Consider the following 15,370-nt stretch of genomic DNA (forward strand, 5'->3'; position numbering starts at 1 on the left):
TGCAAATTCACAGTTATGTGTGGAACGTATTTCTACCAACATTTCCTTATACGCGTCCAAAACTCAGAGTTATACGAGGAGCACTGCTTTCCCGCCAATACAAGTCACGTGCGCATGCCTCAGTCTCACTCCCGCCAGTCTTGCATTGGTTTTGGCAACGTACGGATGTGCGATCTTGCGCTCTTAAACTTTTGTTGTTTTTACCTACGCTGCAGCGATTTTGTGTTTGAAATATTTAACTATGCCTCCTGTTACGTATTCAGGCAACAATAAATATATGTGAGTTAGACAAGGGTTTATATAACAAACAACACTTTTATTAAACACTGAAAACCCCCCAAAAGTAAACAAACACTAACGTAACCGGAAATCAGCTGCTGTGCGGCAGCTTAACAGTTCTTAAAGCGATGCAGCTCCAACAGTTCTTAAAGCGATGTTGCAAAAACAGTTCTTTAAAGTGGTATTGCCAAAAGTTCAAAATGCTCACAGTCCATTTAAAAGGAGAGTCTTTTTAAGACGATTTAAATTCTCTTTCACGTCGTTTTTCTTCAGTTTCCAAAGTCGAACTCTTCCCACGAAGAATTTTATGAAACGTAACGGCTTAAAGGCACTGACCTTCTCTTCCACACTATTCTCAATCTTTTCTGGTATTTCCCAGAGATTAACACGAGAATAGTCAACGAAATCCTTCCGAATAAGGATCAAACAAGGCCGAACCCGTTTCACCGTCGAAATTCGATTCTCCTCGATCTTTAACTCCCGAACTCCGATCTTCACTCTCCACTGATTCTTAGCCAACAGTATTGTAAAGAAACTGCTGGCAATGACCTTTTAAACTTTAGGCATTAGATAAAACTTCATTTTTCAACTAAACTGCGTCATAACATTAAATCACGCAGTGGCATGAAGTCAACATGGCAAATCCAGCCACGAACTGCCCCACCTCACAGGGAGGGGTCCTCCTCTTATACCCTGTAAAAAAAAACCTGTCACATGATCTCTACTGGCGGGAAAATGACGTCACTCCACCATCACAAGACCATTACCTCAAGTCCAGTATAGCTTCAACCCCAGTCACGTGACAAGGGTACGTAACACTCCTAAGCATCCGATGTCAAGTCCTGGGCCATCAGCCTAGCAGCAGAGAACCGCTTTAACACTTGAAAAAAAGTTGGAAATTATAAACAGGGCCGCGTCAGACAAGACCGGGCTTTTTTGGAAGCTTATGCTGAAACGCACTTACATAAGTAAGGATGAAAAAACTGCATCAGGTTTCAAGGCAGCAAAGGATAGACTGACTTTGCTTATGTGTTCCAATGGTGACGGAGACTGTAAGATGAAGCCTCTCTTAGTTTACCATTCACTAAACCCCCATGCTCTTAAGGGTTTGACTAAGAATATGCTGTCCACTGGACAGCTAACAAGAAAGAACGGGTCACTTCGAAGATTGTTTTGCTAATCATTTTGCTGTTGAGGCTGAACGCTACTGCATGGAACAGAAACTTGCCTTTAAAGTTCTTTTGTTGCTTGACAATGCGCTAGCCCATCCTAAACATTTGGACAGTGTTCATCCTAACATAACAGTGCGTTTTCTGCTGCCTAACACAACATCGCTGATTCAACCACTTGACCAAGGTGTGATATCCACATTCAAGGTGTATTTTTTTTTACGGCAAACTATCTCTCAGATGCTGCAAGCACCAGGAGATTTTGAAAATTCCGGGAGTTTACCAACGGTGAGGGAATAGTGGAAGTCCTTCAACATCAGACATGCCATCAACAACATTGATGAATCCTGGAAAGAGGTCAGGTCTGTGAGAGTTCTGTGAGTCTTCCTTCACCCCTTGCTGTCCTTGATGATCCCGACGACACACAACCATCCACCTCATCCAGGTAAAGCTGCCCGACACCACAACAACCACTCATCTCCCGGAGCAAACACACCTGCCAGTGTTGGTGAGTACTCTACACCCTAGTATGTTAACCTTCTATGATTTATTACATTGAATATTACCTTAAATTGATGAAATATAATATGAATGTTGCCTTGTGGTACTGCTTTTTTGTCGTATTGGTATGAAAATGTGAATAAATTACAGATAAAACATATTTTGGAAGCCCTCTGGAACGTATCCCTATTTTCTCCATTTAAGTAATTATTCACATTATGTGTCTACTCCAAGGAACATATCTCCCGCATCTAACGAGGATAGGCTGTATGTCCCAGACATGATCTCACGTGTCCCAGACTCAATCCTGCTTCCATCCCAGACAGGCTCCTGAGCTGACCCAGATGTGACCTCAACCCTCCATTCAAGACATTGAGCTGCTCATTGTGTGACCTGGAACACTTCCCAGACATGACCCCCGCCCCAGAAGTGACCCCATTCTCCCAGATGCAACCCTTTCCCCACCCAAACTGACCCTTCTCCCACCCCAGATTCAATCCTATTCATCCAGATGCAACCCCTCTCCCCCCAGACACGACTCCTGTCTTGCTCCATCCATGACCTTTCTCCTGCTCTAGACATGACTCCGTTATCCCAGATATGACCCTTCCCCCACAAAGGCCAGCCTGGCCCCAATGCAGACGTGACCTTAATTCCCCAAGCACAACCTTGCTCCCAGCCCAGACGGGGAGGTGGTCCCCTCCCACTGCCCCATGCCCATGAAAAAATTTGTCTCTTTTATCGTGGATCTTCTCTGTTTGACTATAAAGTTACCTTTATCCAAATCCGGAAACTTGGATGTTGTTCAGTTTTATCGCTCTGAAATACTGCCCTGAATCCCACTACTTGATAATCACAAGTGGAGAAATGCTCATCCATGGACAGTGCCAAGACAATCTAATCCTTAATCAATACTACATCCCTGGGCTCAGGGCACAGTGGGACAGAACATTATCTCACATACTGACAAGAAATCCATACATGAATTTATCTCCTTGTACCAACCTAAATGAAAGTTAAAGCTTCCAAATGCAAACCTGCCTGCACTTACTACAAGCTTCAGAAGCAGAATCAGGTTTACTGTCACTGACATACAGTACTGAACAAAATCTTAGGCACATTTATAGCTAGACTTTTGCACTGTACTATATGTTGTGAAATGTGTTGTTTTGTGGTTGTACACAGAAATTGCTGTAAGTAAGAATGAAACCACACACAACTAATGACAAAGAGCAATAGGGTTCATAATCTCATTATCTGCTCAGAAACCTGATGGCGGAAGGGGAGAAGCTGATCCTAAACCACTGAGTGTGGATCGTCAGGCTCCTGTACTTCCTCCCTGATGGTAGTACTGAAAAGAGTGCTTGCCAAGACTCTAAACTTTACTACTTCACAACTTCCAATGAGGAGCACACAGAAAATATCAATCAGCGTTAAAGACTTCCTTGTACTGATTCTGCCCATGGATTCACTGCTGCAGTTTACCTCTCATCTGCAATTGACAGCCCATTTATTCCAGAGTGAAGCACTATAACCTGGACATTGCACGTCACTTGGGAAACTGGAGGTGGGACATTATGCTACCACTCATCTTTTGTCACACTGGGAGCTCTTGCATCAGATACAGCTGTTGTACCTCCAGCAACAGTCCTTTTGGACCACGTTGTGCTGGGTCTCTCGTCAAAGCAATGTTTACTGAGCATTTAAACAGACAGGGATTCAAACAACATGCAGCAGTTGGGATTAGTTTGGCTGGCACAGTTATGGCAGGTGGAATGGCATGTTCTTTTGCTGAACTGGTAGCTAATGGCATAGCAGCAGACAACTTAGTATCTCACGACACAGGAGGTAACAATTTTCATTGCGCTGAATCCAGTCATCTAGTTGTCGAGCCTACTCCGTCATTCTATGAGGTCATGGCTGAGATGGCCGTAGACCCGCTGAGATGGCCGTAGACCCGCTCCACCTATTTGCCTTTTTCCCATAGCCTTTAACTCCACTGTCATGCAAAAATCTATCCGACTGGTGTCTTAAATATACTTACTGAGGTAGCCTCAGTTGCCTCCCCAGACACAGAACTCCACAGATTCATTTCTTTCTGGAAAAAGCAGTTTCTTCTCATATCTGTCCTAAATCTATTCGCCAGAATCTTGAGGCTATGTAAAAATAGTTCTAGTCTCATTTACCAGTGGAAACAACTCTTCCTGTCTCTACCTTATCTATCTCATTCATAATTTTATGTTTCTATAAGATCACTTTTCATACTCCTGAATTCCAGTCCCAGGCAACTCAAGTCTTTTCTCATATGTTAAGCCCCTCATCTCCGGAACCAACCTTGTAAACCTCCTCTGCACCACCTTCAAAGCCAGTACATCTTCCTGATGCACCATCAATAACTCCCGGAGACGTGAGGCGAGATAGGCTTTTATTAGCTGGAAGAGAGCAAGAGACCAGCATACAACATCCTGGAGACTGAGGGAGGAGCAGTGCCTCCAATCGCCTTTATACAGGGGTCTGTGGGAGGAGCCACAGGAGCAGTCAGCAAGGGGGGGCGTGTCCAGACAGGTATATGTAGTTCACCACACTTCCCTCAAGTAAGGAGACCACTTCTGCACACAGTACTCCAGGTACGGCCTCAGCAGTACCCTGTACAGTTGCAGCATAACCTCCTTGATTTTAAGTTCAATCCCTCTAGCAATGAAGGCCAATATTCCATTTGCCTTCTCAATAGCCTGTTGCACCTTTTGCAATTCTTGTACAAGCATTCCCAAGTCATCACCTCTCACCTCACAGTACAGCCTCCATGATATATGCACTGACCTCCAACAGGCTGTCTCCCACCAAGTTAACCAGCAACCGCTTCCCATTCTCTTCCCGCACCAGCGAGGCATTCTCTGAGGCGTACATGCAGGTGAAATCAAACATGGCCACGTCAGGTTGGCCATAGTGATTCATGGCGAAGTCGAGCTGTGGCAGCTTGTGATTGGTTGAGAAGTCAGCTGCCTCCCTCGCGTAGTTCAGGAGAGCATCTTGATTGACATTATTCCGAGAAAGCAGCTTCTCCGTGTCCTGGAAATCCTAATAAGGGAAAGCGGAGATACCACACAGAATGGTCAACCGTGCAATTGACACATGTATGTATGTTGTGCTGTGGCAAAGATCTTATAGACAGGCAGCAACAAGACCCATTGAGTCAACGTCAGACTTGTAAACATTTCTAACCAGTCCCACTTCCCTCCCTCCTTTCTCCCCATCGTACATGCACATCAGCTCCCCTCGCTTCCAAACACCATCTCATGCAAAGTAACATTCAGTCAATTTAAGATGATTGGAGAGAGTTTTAGAGGGAGATGTAGAGAGGTAGGTGCTTTTTCACACAGAGATTGGTGGGTGCCTGGAACACACTGCCAGGGTGTTGGTGGAGTCCCACACAATAGGGGCACTTAAAAGACTCTTAGGTAGGCAAATGGACGCAAGAAAAATGTTTTTTTTTTTTAAATGGAGTACATTTATACAGGTCGGTATAACATTGTGGGCCAAAGGGCCTGTACAGCTCTATGATCTAATCAGCTCATCCCCATGTTAATCCATTTCCCTCAACACACAGGTTTCTGTTCATCCCCCCTATGTCCCAGCCGCTAACAGGAAGAGGTTTTCTCCACTCATCAAGCCCATCCTAACCTTGCTCACTCTGCCACACTCCTCACTCTGACTGCTCCCAAACAATTATGTACATGCACCGAAAGGAGAAAATCTGCAGATGCTGGAAATCCGAGCCACATACACAAAACGCTGGAGGAACTCTGCAAGCCAGGCAGCGTCTATGGGAAAAAAGTACAATAGACACTTCGGCCCAAAACATCTACTATACTTTTTTTCCCATAGATGCTGCCTGACCTGCTGTGTTCCTCCAGCATTTTATGCATATACTCCCCGAGGTTCCAGAGCACGTTACTATAAATCTATGTCTTTCAATGTGTCTCCTCAGTCTTTCAATTGTATTAAATTCAATCTTGAAAGCTATTGCAATAAACCCTGCACTCCCAACTTCCAGGTTTGTGGGGTGGGGGTGGGGGGGAATTGAATACCCATAAATACTGAAACCTGACCTGCACCTTCATCTCCAAGAGATGGATGTATATAAAGATCCCAGTGCTGAGCCCTGGAGATACTATTGTCCACCAGACCACAGGCTGAGAAACATTCATTCACCACTCTCCATCCACACCCACTCAGCCTTAGCAGCATAAACCCCTCCATTCAGGTGGCACTTGGAAGTTCATTTTTTATATCTGTTTTTCATCTCCTAAACACAACACTCTGACCAAACTGTGCATAGTAGAGAGCTAAAAGAGACTTACATACATGTTCTCGTTCTCCCTCTCCCCACCCCCATATATACACACACGCACAAAAAAAATTATTGATCTCATTTTCGCCTATAACAATAGACAATCATATTTCATGTCTATTGAAGCAACGTACAGAAAACAGGAGGAACTCAGCAGGTCAGGGAGCATCTGTGGAGGAAATTGGACAGTCGATGTTTTGTACCAAGGCACTTCTCTCCTTTCTCCATGGATGCTGCCTGACTTGCGAAGTTCCTTCAGCTTTTTGTGTGTTGCTCTAGTCTCTAGTAGTTGCAGTCACTTGTGTCTCCTTATCTTCACTGACGTTCATTAATCACTTGTGAATCATTTTGGGAAGTTTATCAATGTTCTGCCATGTGTCACTGTAGTCTGCTGGTGCTAAATGTGCTCCCAAATGTGCTATCCATACGCTAAGTTAAAGTCTGTCCTGAGCCTTATAGGCTCATGTCGGTGCTTATGCCGGTTTCCGTGGCATGAAGCATGCTATCCATACACTCCGATAGAATGTACCTTGGGTTCCAGATCCCAGATTTTTTCTGTAAAAGGTCAACACTGGAGGTCCCAGCACCATCCACAGTGGAACCTCGTCACCTGCCCAACTACGTAGGACAGGGATCCATTTCTGTGACCTGTTTGCAATCCAGGAAATGAGGCAACCCTACAGCAGCTGGTAATTCCATCCCTCCAATTTCCCACATGCTCACTTATACGTAGAGGCTGTACGTAATCGTACACAGGACAGTCCTGTAGCGGCCTGTTCTCCATTCAGCTGTTTTCAGCTCCATCCATACAGATCTTAAAGCATTAGAGCAACACACACAAAATGCTGGAGGAACTCAGCAGGTCAGGCAGCATCTATGGAGGGAAATAAACTATGTTTTGGGTCGAGACCCTTCATCAGGACTGAGAGGGAAGGAGGAAGAAGCTGAAGTAAGAAGGTGGGAGGAGGGGAAGGAGAACAAGCTGGTAGGTGATAGATGAAACAGGTGAGGGAGAAAGTAGGTGGGTGAGAGAGGGGTGATGAAGTGAGAAGTTAGGAGATGATAGGTGGAAAAGGTAGAGGGCTGAAGAAGAAGAAATCTGATTATTCAGAAGAGTAGACAATGGGAGAAAGGGAAAGAGGAGGGACACCAGAGGGAGATGATGTGCAAATGAGAAGAGAAGCGATAAGAGGAGAGTCACAACAGGGAATGACAAAAGAGGGAGAGCGGATAAATTACCAGAGGCTAGAGATATCAACATTTATGTATCAGACTGGAGGCTACCCAGATGGAATACGAGATGTTCTCCTCCAACCTAAGAGTCGCCTCAATGTGGCGGTAGAGGAGGCCATGGACTGACACGTTGCAAAGGGAACAGGAAGTAGAATTAAAGTGGGTGGCCACTGGGAAAACCCGCCTTTAGTGGTGGATGGAGCGAAGCAGTCCCCCAATCTAAGTTGGGTCTCACCGAACAGGTATCAGCCCATTTTCAGGCAATTTATTGGAAGCCTTTGACAAATTCATGTGTGTTTCTCCCTGCCACTCTGACACATTTTTCTGTGGCTCCTTCAGGGAATGTTACAGGAAACAAGTGGAGAATCGGATCACTCTGAGAGCAGGCACAAAATTGATGGGCCAAATGTCTTCTAAGTTGTAAGAAATTGAGAAAATTCATCAGGTTGGCCAAATTCTTGTTCACCTGGCTTCACCTAACACTTCCCAACTTGTACATCTTCCCCACACCCCACTTTCTTATTCTGGCTTCTTCCCCCTTCCCTTCTAGCCCTGATTTAGGCCTAAAAAGTCATTCTCCTCCATAGATGCTGCCTGACCTGCTGAGTCCTTCCAGCATTTGCATGTGCTCCTCTAATGCTTTAAGATCTGGCTGCATGGAGTCAGGCAAAGTAGGTGAATGGGAGACAAGGTGAGACAGGACCACCCTAGTGTATGATTGCCCGACTATGTACAGTCTCTACCCATGAGCGAGTGATTGAGAGATTGGCAGAATGGATTTGCCAGCTGTTATAGAGCTGCAGGCATCTTGTGCCATTTGTGACCTTGTTTCCTGGATTACAAACGGGTCCTACACAGATAGGCAGATGACGGGGGTTCCATTATAGATGCTGCAGGAATCTCCAGTCTAACCAAGGGGTGGACAAAGACAATGCTAGATACCAGTCAGCAGAACCTGTGGAAAGAGAAAGAGTTTTGCTATCCTTTGTAACAATGTTGTCTCTCTCCACAGATCATAGACAAAAGAGATCCTGCAGATGCTGGAATGCTTGAGCAACGCACACACACAATGCTGGACAAACCCAGCAGGTCAGGCAGCATCTTCAGGATAAAGGGTCACGGCCCAAAAGGTCGACTGTTCAATTCCTGATCTGCTGGGTTATTTCCAGCATCCCAAACTGCTGACATCTGTACTTGGTGGTTTTTAATGTTGTAAGGTTATATTTCTGAGTTACAGGTCGGACTCAAAAGGGAGTATGGGTGCTTTCAGACACTGAGTAGAATCTACATAAGTGGTTCAGGGATTACACACAAGCTGACTCCCCATGCCCTGCCGGGTCCCAGAGTTCCTCCCTGCCTCTCCTGTGTTCGGACACCACTGTGGCTGAAGGTGGTACTGAGATAACACCAACCCACCCACCTGCAGAATCACTCCTTTCGCCAGCAAGCTCTGCTTCTTCGCAGTCATGACGAAGTAGTGCGTGTCATCTTTGTAGTAGACTATGTTTTCCAAATCCACACCTGAGCAAAGGAACAGCAACATGTTCAACACCGAAGCAAGGCGACTGAATTCAGAGAAGGACCTACTTCTCAACTGGACAAACCCACAAGAGTGCGAGTGTTCTGTCCCAGGGCAAACCATCTTGGTGTGGAATTCCCACTGGTTACTCCACTTTCCACCCATATCTCAAGGAGATGCAGGCTGGGAGGTTAATAGGCCACTGTAAATTGTCCCTGGTGTAGTGGAATCTTTTGGGGGGGGGGGGGGGAGAAGAGTCAATGGGAATGTGGCAAGAGTAAGATGATGTTAGTGCCGATGGGTTCTAGGTTGGTGTGGACACAGACAGCTTCCATGCTGCTTAGCTCTCAAAAATCTTGGAGCCCAGGGCACCTCATCTCAGAAATGAAGTCTTCCCTTTGTAGGATGCATACCACAGACTCAATAAAAAGAATTAAAGAGTTGGCAAAAAGGGCAGCTGGCTTACACCAGACCTCTGAGCGAAGAAGGTGAAAAGTTGAACAGTTTAATTGTTCCACAACCATTTAAGGATTTACAGTCATAGAACAAGGAACAGTACAGCACAAGAACAGGCCCTTTGGCCCATCATGTCTGTGCCAACCACAATGTCAATCCAAACGAATCCTGCCTGCAAATGGTCTATATCCTTTCATTCACTGGCTGTTCAAGTGCCAGGCCAAATGCCTTCTAAACGTCACCAGTATCGTAGGGAGATATATCAAGAAAACAAGTCTATTGTGCCTATTGAGCGCATGCTGACCCTCACTTTTACAATAATCCTACATTAATTCCATATTTTATTCCTCACTCATTCCCATTAACTGTCAGAAATATTCCAGGGAAATATTCAGGGAAAATTCCAGCAGCCAAATCACCCACCGATCCTCATGTATTAGGGATGTGGGAGGAAACCAGAGTGCCCAGGAAAAATGTTCTTCAATGCAGGAAGAACATACAAACTTCGCAGAAGCAGAACCCATGGTCAGGACTGAACCCAGGAAGATGAGAACATCCCTCCCCTTCCCCCCAATGGCCCGAGAGCAACCGCGCTTGCATTAATTGGTGAGAAACCTGTCGCTTCCCGCAGGTCCTGGAAAAACTTCTGGTTGAAGATGAAGGCCACGCCACTGATCTCCTCAACGCGGGCCTCGTCCCGTGTGTGGCGGTTGATGAAGTTAGCCGTGACGGCAATGGCGAGCTTCCCACGGAACTCCTTCCTCCGAAAGCCTGGAATGGCAAAGTAGAGCCAGTGATCACACCGAATCAACTCAACAGCAAAGGGGGCTGGGGGTGAGCACAGAACAGGGCAGAACCCAGGGCTCAATAGGGGTGTGTTACAAAGCGGGATAAAAGCACATGGTTCACTGAAAGTTGCATCAATGTTCAAAGTAAATTTTTATCAAAGTACATACACGCTACCATATACCACCTTGAGATTTATTTTCTTACAGGCATTTATAGGAGAAAAACAACAGATTTTTATGAAAAACTATACATAAACAAATAAAGATTGACAAACAACCAATGTGCAGAAGAAAAAAAAAAGTGCAAAATATTGAGAACACAAGTAGAAAAGAGTCCTTGAAAGTGAACCTGTTGGTTGTAGTATCTATTCAGAGTAGTGATGAATGAAGTTACTCACACTGGTTCAGGAGCCTGCTGGTTGACAGGTAATAACTGTTCCTGAACCTGCTGGTGTGCAATCTAACGCTCCTGTACCTCCTGCCTGATGGTAGCTGTAAAGAGGGCATAGCCTGGATGGTAGGGGTCCTTGATGATGAGTACTGCTTTCCTGTGGCAGCACTCCCTGTAAAACTACTTGCTGGTGGGGAGGGCTTTGCCTGTGGACGACTGGGTTCCATCTGCCACTTTCTGTATCCTTTCCTATTCCTGAGGATTGGTGTTACCATACCAGGCGTGGTGCAACCAGTTTGGATACTCTCCGCTGTGCATCTGCACAAGTTTTATGAAAGTTATGAATAGGGAGGAAAAGGAAGCTTACGGCATGCTGGCGTTCATCAGTCATGACACTGAGTACAGAAGTTCTGCTACAGTTGTACAAGACATTGGTGAGGTCACATTTGGAATATTGTGTTCAATTTTGTTTACCTTGCTACAGGAAATGTCCCACTAAGATGGAAAGAGTGCAGAGATGACTTACGAGGATGTTGTTTGGACTTGAAGGATTGAGTTATGGAGAAAGGTTGCAATAGGCAGGTTTGGACTCTTTTTAAATTGGATTGTAGAAAAATGAAAGGTGATCTATTGAGATGTATAAAATTATGAGGGCATAGCCACGGTGAACTTGCACAGTCTTTTTACCAGGGTTAGAAATCAAGAACTGGTGGGGGGGGGGGGGGGGGGAGGGAACCTGAGGGACAACTTTTTCACCCAAAGCATGGTCTGTACATGGAACAAGATGCCAGAGGAAGTAGCTGAGGCAGGTACATTAACAACATATACAAGGTGGTTCATTTTGGTAGGTCAAATATGACGGCAGAATATTGTATTAATGGTAAGACTCCTGGCAGTGTGGAGGATCAGAGGGATCTTGGGGTCCGAGTCCACAGGACACTCAAAGCAGCTGCGCAGGTTGACTCTGTGGTTAAGAAGGCGTACGGTATATTGGCCTTCATCAACCATGGGATTGAGTTCAAGAGCCGAGAGGTAATGTTACAGCTATATAGGACCCTGGTCAGGCCCTACTTGGAGTACTGTGCTCAGTTTTGGTCACCTCACTACAGGAAGGATGTGTAAACTATAGAAAGGGTTCAGAGGAGATTTACAAGGATGTTGCCTGGATTGGGGAGCATGCCTTATGAGAACAGGTTGAGTGACCTTGGCCTTTTCTCCTTGGAGCAACGGAGGATGAGAGGTGACCTGATAGAGGTGTATAAGATAATGAGAGGCATTGATTGCGGATAATCAGAGGCTTTTTCCCAGGGCTGAAATGGCTAACATGAGAGGGCACAGTTTTAAGGTGCTTGGAAGTAGGTACAGAGGAGATGTCTGGTTAAGTTTTTTTTAAGCAGAGAGTGGTGAGTGCATGGAATGGGCTGCCGGCGATGGTGGTGGAGGTGGATACAATAGCGTCTTTTAAGAGACTCCTGGATAGGTACGTGGAGCTTAGAAAAAGAGAGAGCTATGGGTAACCTTCGGTAATTTCTAAGTAAGTACATGTTTGGGACAGCATTGTGGGTCGAAGGGCCTGTATTGTGCTGTAGATTTTCTCTATGTTTCTATGTAAGTTACTTGGACAGGTGCATGATAGCTTGGGAGATAGAGGCCAAACACAGGTAAGTGCAACTAGTTTAGATGAGACCCTTGGTTGGCATGAATGCGTTGGGCTGAATGGTCTATTTCCATGCTAACTCAATCAAGGCCAGTACTGCCTCTCTCACTGCCTTATGCAAGCAGTCTACGGTTAGTGAAAACATTATCAATGCCAGATATCAGAGGCTCTGTGAACATAAAATGGATAGAAAACAAAGAGCTGGTATGTGTCAGTGGATGTTAGTGATTGTGTATAACTAAACCCCAGATTGGGACGGAGTGCCACCCCCTTCGCTGACCCCACCTTGTGGTGTTATCCACAGCACTGGTTCTCGTGACCAGGACATGAGTGTTCACTACAAAGTAAATTTATTAACTAAGTACATATTCATCACCATTTACTATCCTGTGATTCATTTTCTTGCAGTCATTTACAGGAAAATAAAGAAATAAACATAATTTATGAAAAACTACACATAACCAGAAGACAAATTGTACAAATAAGAAGTATATAAATAAATAATACTGAGAACACGAGTCCTTGAAAATGACTCATTCGTGGGATGTGGACTCAGTTTGGAGTTGTGGTGAGTGAAGCTATCCACACTGGTTCAGAGGGCTGATGGTTGAAGGGTAATAACTATTCCTGAACCTGATGGAGTGGGACCTCAGACTCTTGTTCCCTCTGTCCGAAGGTAACAGGAAGAGAGTGCGGCCTGAACGGTGAGGGGGTCCTTCTTGAAGGATGCTTTTGACAGTGCTCCTTATAGATATGCTCAGTGATGGGGAGAGCCTTGCCTGTGATGGACTGGGCTGTATCTACCAGACGAAAAAGAGGACAGTAACTGGCCTCAGACGACAGGCGGAATGGTGAAATTCAGACAGATGCAGAGGGGGGATGCTAACATTTGATGGGAAGAACAATGAGATGTCAAGAGTGTGGATGGAGAGGATTAGGGTGGAGATATACAGATCCTTGCAGAACACATCAACAAGACTGATATATGGGATCTACACGGTAATTCCGTTGTACAAAAGCCAGGAAATGATGCTTAAAATCACTATGGGAAACCGATCCGCCCCAATTGGAGATTCACATCCGAGTGCCAATACCTAGGAAGGAGTCAAAGACTTCAGAGGCTGTAGAAAAGATTTACTAGAACAGTGGCAGAGAGCTGAGACATCTGTTAGTCAGGGAGTCTGCAGAGGTAACTGGAGTTCAACATTCAATGCCATAATGGGTTGTGATTGAGTTCCTAAAAGTAAACTGTTCCCAGATGTCAGAGGGTTATTAGCCCTGGGTCTCAGATTTGGTATTGGTATGGGTATATTATTGTCACAGGTACCAAGATACAGTGAAAAACTTGTTTTACACACTGTTCAAATCATTACACAGTGTATTAAGCTAGATTAAGGTAAAATAATGCAGAATAAAACGTTAAAGGTACTGAGAAAATGCATTACAGTAAATAATAAAGTGCAAGATCATAATGAGGCGGAGTCCATCTTATTGTACAAGAGGTCCGCTCAAGAGTCCTCGCTAATTTAATTTGATGCAGATGATGCATTTCATGGTATGTTTTAACGTACATATGATAAATAAAGCTAGAAAGATTTTAACAATTAGCTTAATTAATCACATTTACATTTAAATATCAAAACATTAACTTCATTTGCATCAAATCAAATCAACGAGAACTGTGCTAGGCAGCCTGTAAGTGGCGCTAAACTTCTGGCACCAACCTAGCATGCCCACAACCCACTATCCCTAACCCTAACCATACTTCTCTGGAGTGTGGGAGGAAACTGCAGTCAGAATCACAGTAATAACAGTGGGATAAAACTACCCTTGAGCCTGGTGGTACGTGCTTTTAGGCTTTTGTATCTTTTGCCCAATGGGAGAGGGGAGAAGGGAGAATGTCTAGGGCGGGTGGGGTCTTTGACCTTGGAAAGCTGTGAGTTTTTGTTTTAACAGAGCAAATTATTATGCTCAGCAGCCTGTAAATGCGCTGGAACGGATTCAATAATATCTTTTAATAGGGTGTTGTATAATAAATATTAAAATATCATTAATAAAAATTGCTTCTCTTGAGGGAAAGAGCAAGGCTGTGGGAGTAATTGCGATGTTTTGTTAAAGAGCTGGCATGAATGAATAGTCCTCTTTTGTACTGGGTGATTCAATTACTCCCACTTACACAATGTATTCAAAAGCCTCAGCACACTACAACTAATTCACAACCAGTCATATAAAACTCTCACGTTCAGCAAAGAGATCACGAGCAGTCCAGGATCACTGGTTTACAAGAGAGGTCCTGAGAGCCTGGATAGAACTTCTACAGACTGCTGTGGGTAGACCTCAAACCTAAAGGTGGACAAGGTCATGGTTCAAGTCATAGGTGAACAGTGACCTTTCTATAGTAACCTACACAAAATGCTGGAGGAACACAGCAAGTCAGGCAGCATCTATGGAGGGGAATAAACAGTTGATGTTTTGGGCTAAGACCCTTCGGCAGGCCTGGAAAGGAAAGGGCAGAGGGGGAGGAGTACAAGCTGACATGTGATATAGTTGTAAGAAAAGGTTTGTGAACCCTTTGCATTTACTGGCTTTCGGCATTAATTACTCATACAATGAAGTCTTATCTTCACCTAACTGACAATAATAGGTACACACTATCTACTTAAACTAATAAAACACAAACAATTGTACTTCTCGGCAACACTGAGTACACTATCTGAGAAATCACAGTCCAGGTTCAAAAAAGTATGTGAACCTCCGGGGTTATCCTTCTACATAAGCAATTTGGAGTTAGGTGTTCCAATCAATGAGATGAGATTAGAGTTGTGCATTGTAGAGGTGCCCTGCCCTATAAAATAGACACACAGTCAAGTTCCTGACAGAGCCTGCTCTTCTCGAGAAAGATCTGTTTATGTGCACCACGCCTCCATCAAAACAACTTTCAGAGGACCTTAGAAGAATTGTAGAGATGCATGAAGCTGGAAAAGGCTACAAGATCATTTCTAAAGGCCTGAGTGTTCATCAGTTCA

The 15,370-nt window shown here is 44.7% G+C and overlaps 1 protein-coding gene across 2 annotated transcripts in view; it reads right to left on the minus strand.

Annotated features, from left to right (window-relative positions):
* Nucleotides 1–15,370, minus strand: part of LOC140734658 (protein-methionine sulfoxide oxidase mical3a-like) — a 285,450-nt gene that overhangs the window by 177,726 nt on the left and 92,354 nt on the right. For both annotated transcript variants that reach the window (XM_073058913.1, XM_073058912.1), the window contains exons 6-8: nucleotides 10,124–10,279; nucleotides 8,954–9,054; nucleotides 4,770–5,027 (exon numbers count right to left, since the gene is read on the minus strand). In XM_073058913.1, the coding sequence (XP_072915014.1) occupies nucleotides 4,770–5,027; nucleotides 8,954–9,054; nucleotides 10,124–10,279 (515 nt within the window). The remainder of the gene's footprint in view (nucleotides 1–4,769; nucleotides 5,028–8,953; nucleotides 9,055–10,123; nucleotides 10,280–15,370) is intronic.

This window comes from Hemitrygon akajei, chromosome 10 (assembly GCF_048418815.1).
Source record: "Hemitrygon akajei chromosome 10, sHemAka1.3, whole genome shotgun sequence".
Lineage (NCBI taxonomy): Eukaryota > Metazoa > Chordata > Chondrichthyes > Myliobatiformes > Dasyatidae > Hemitrygon > Hemitrygon akajei.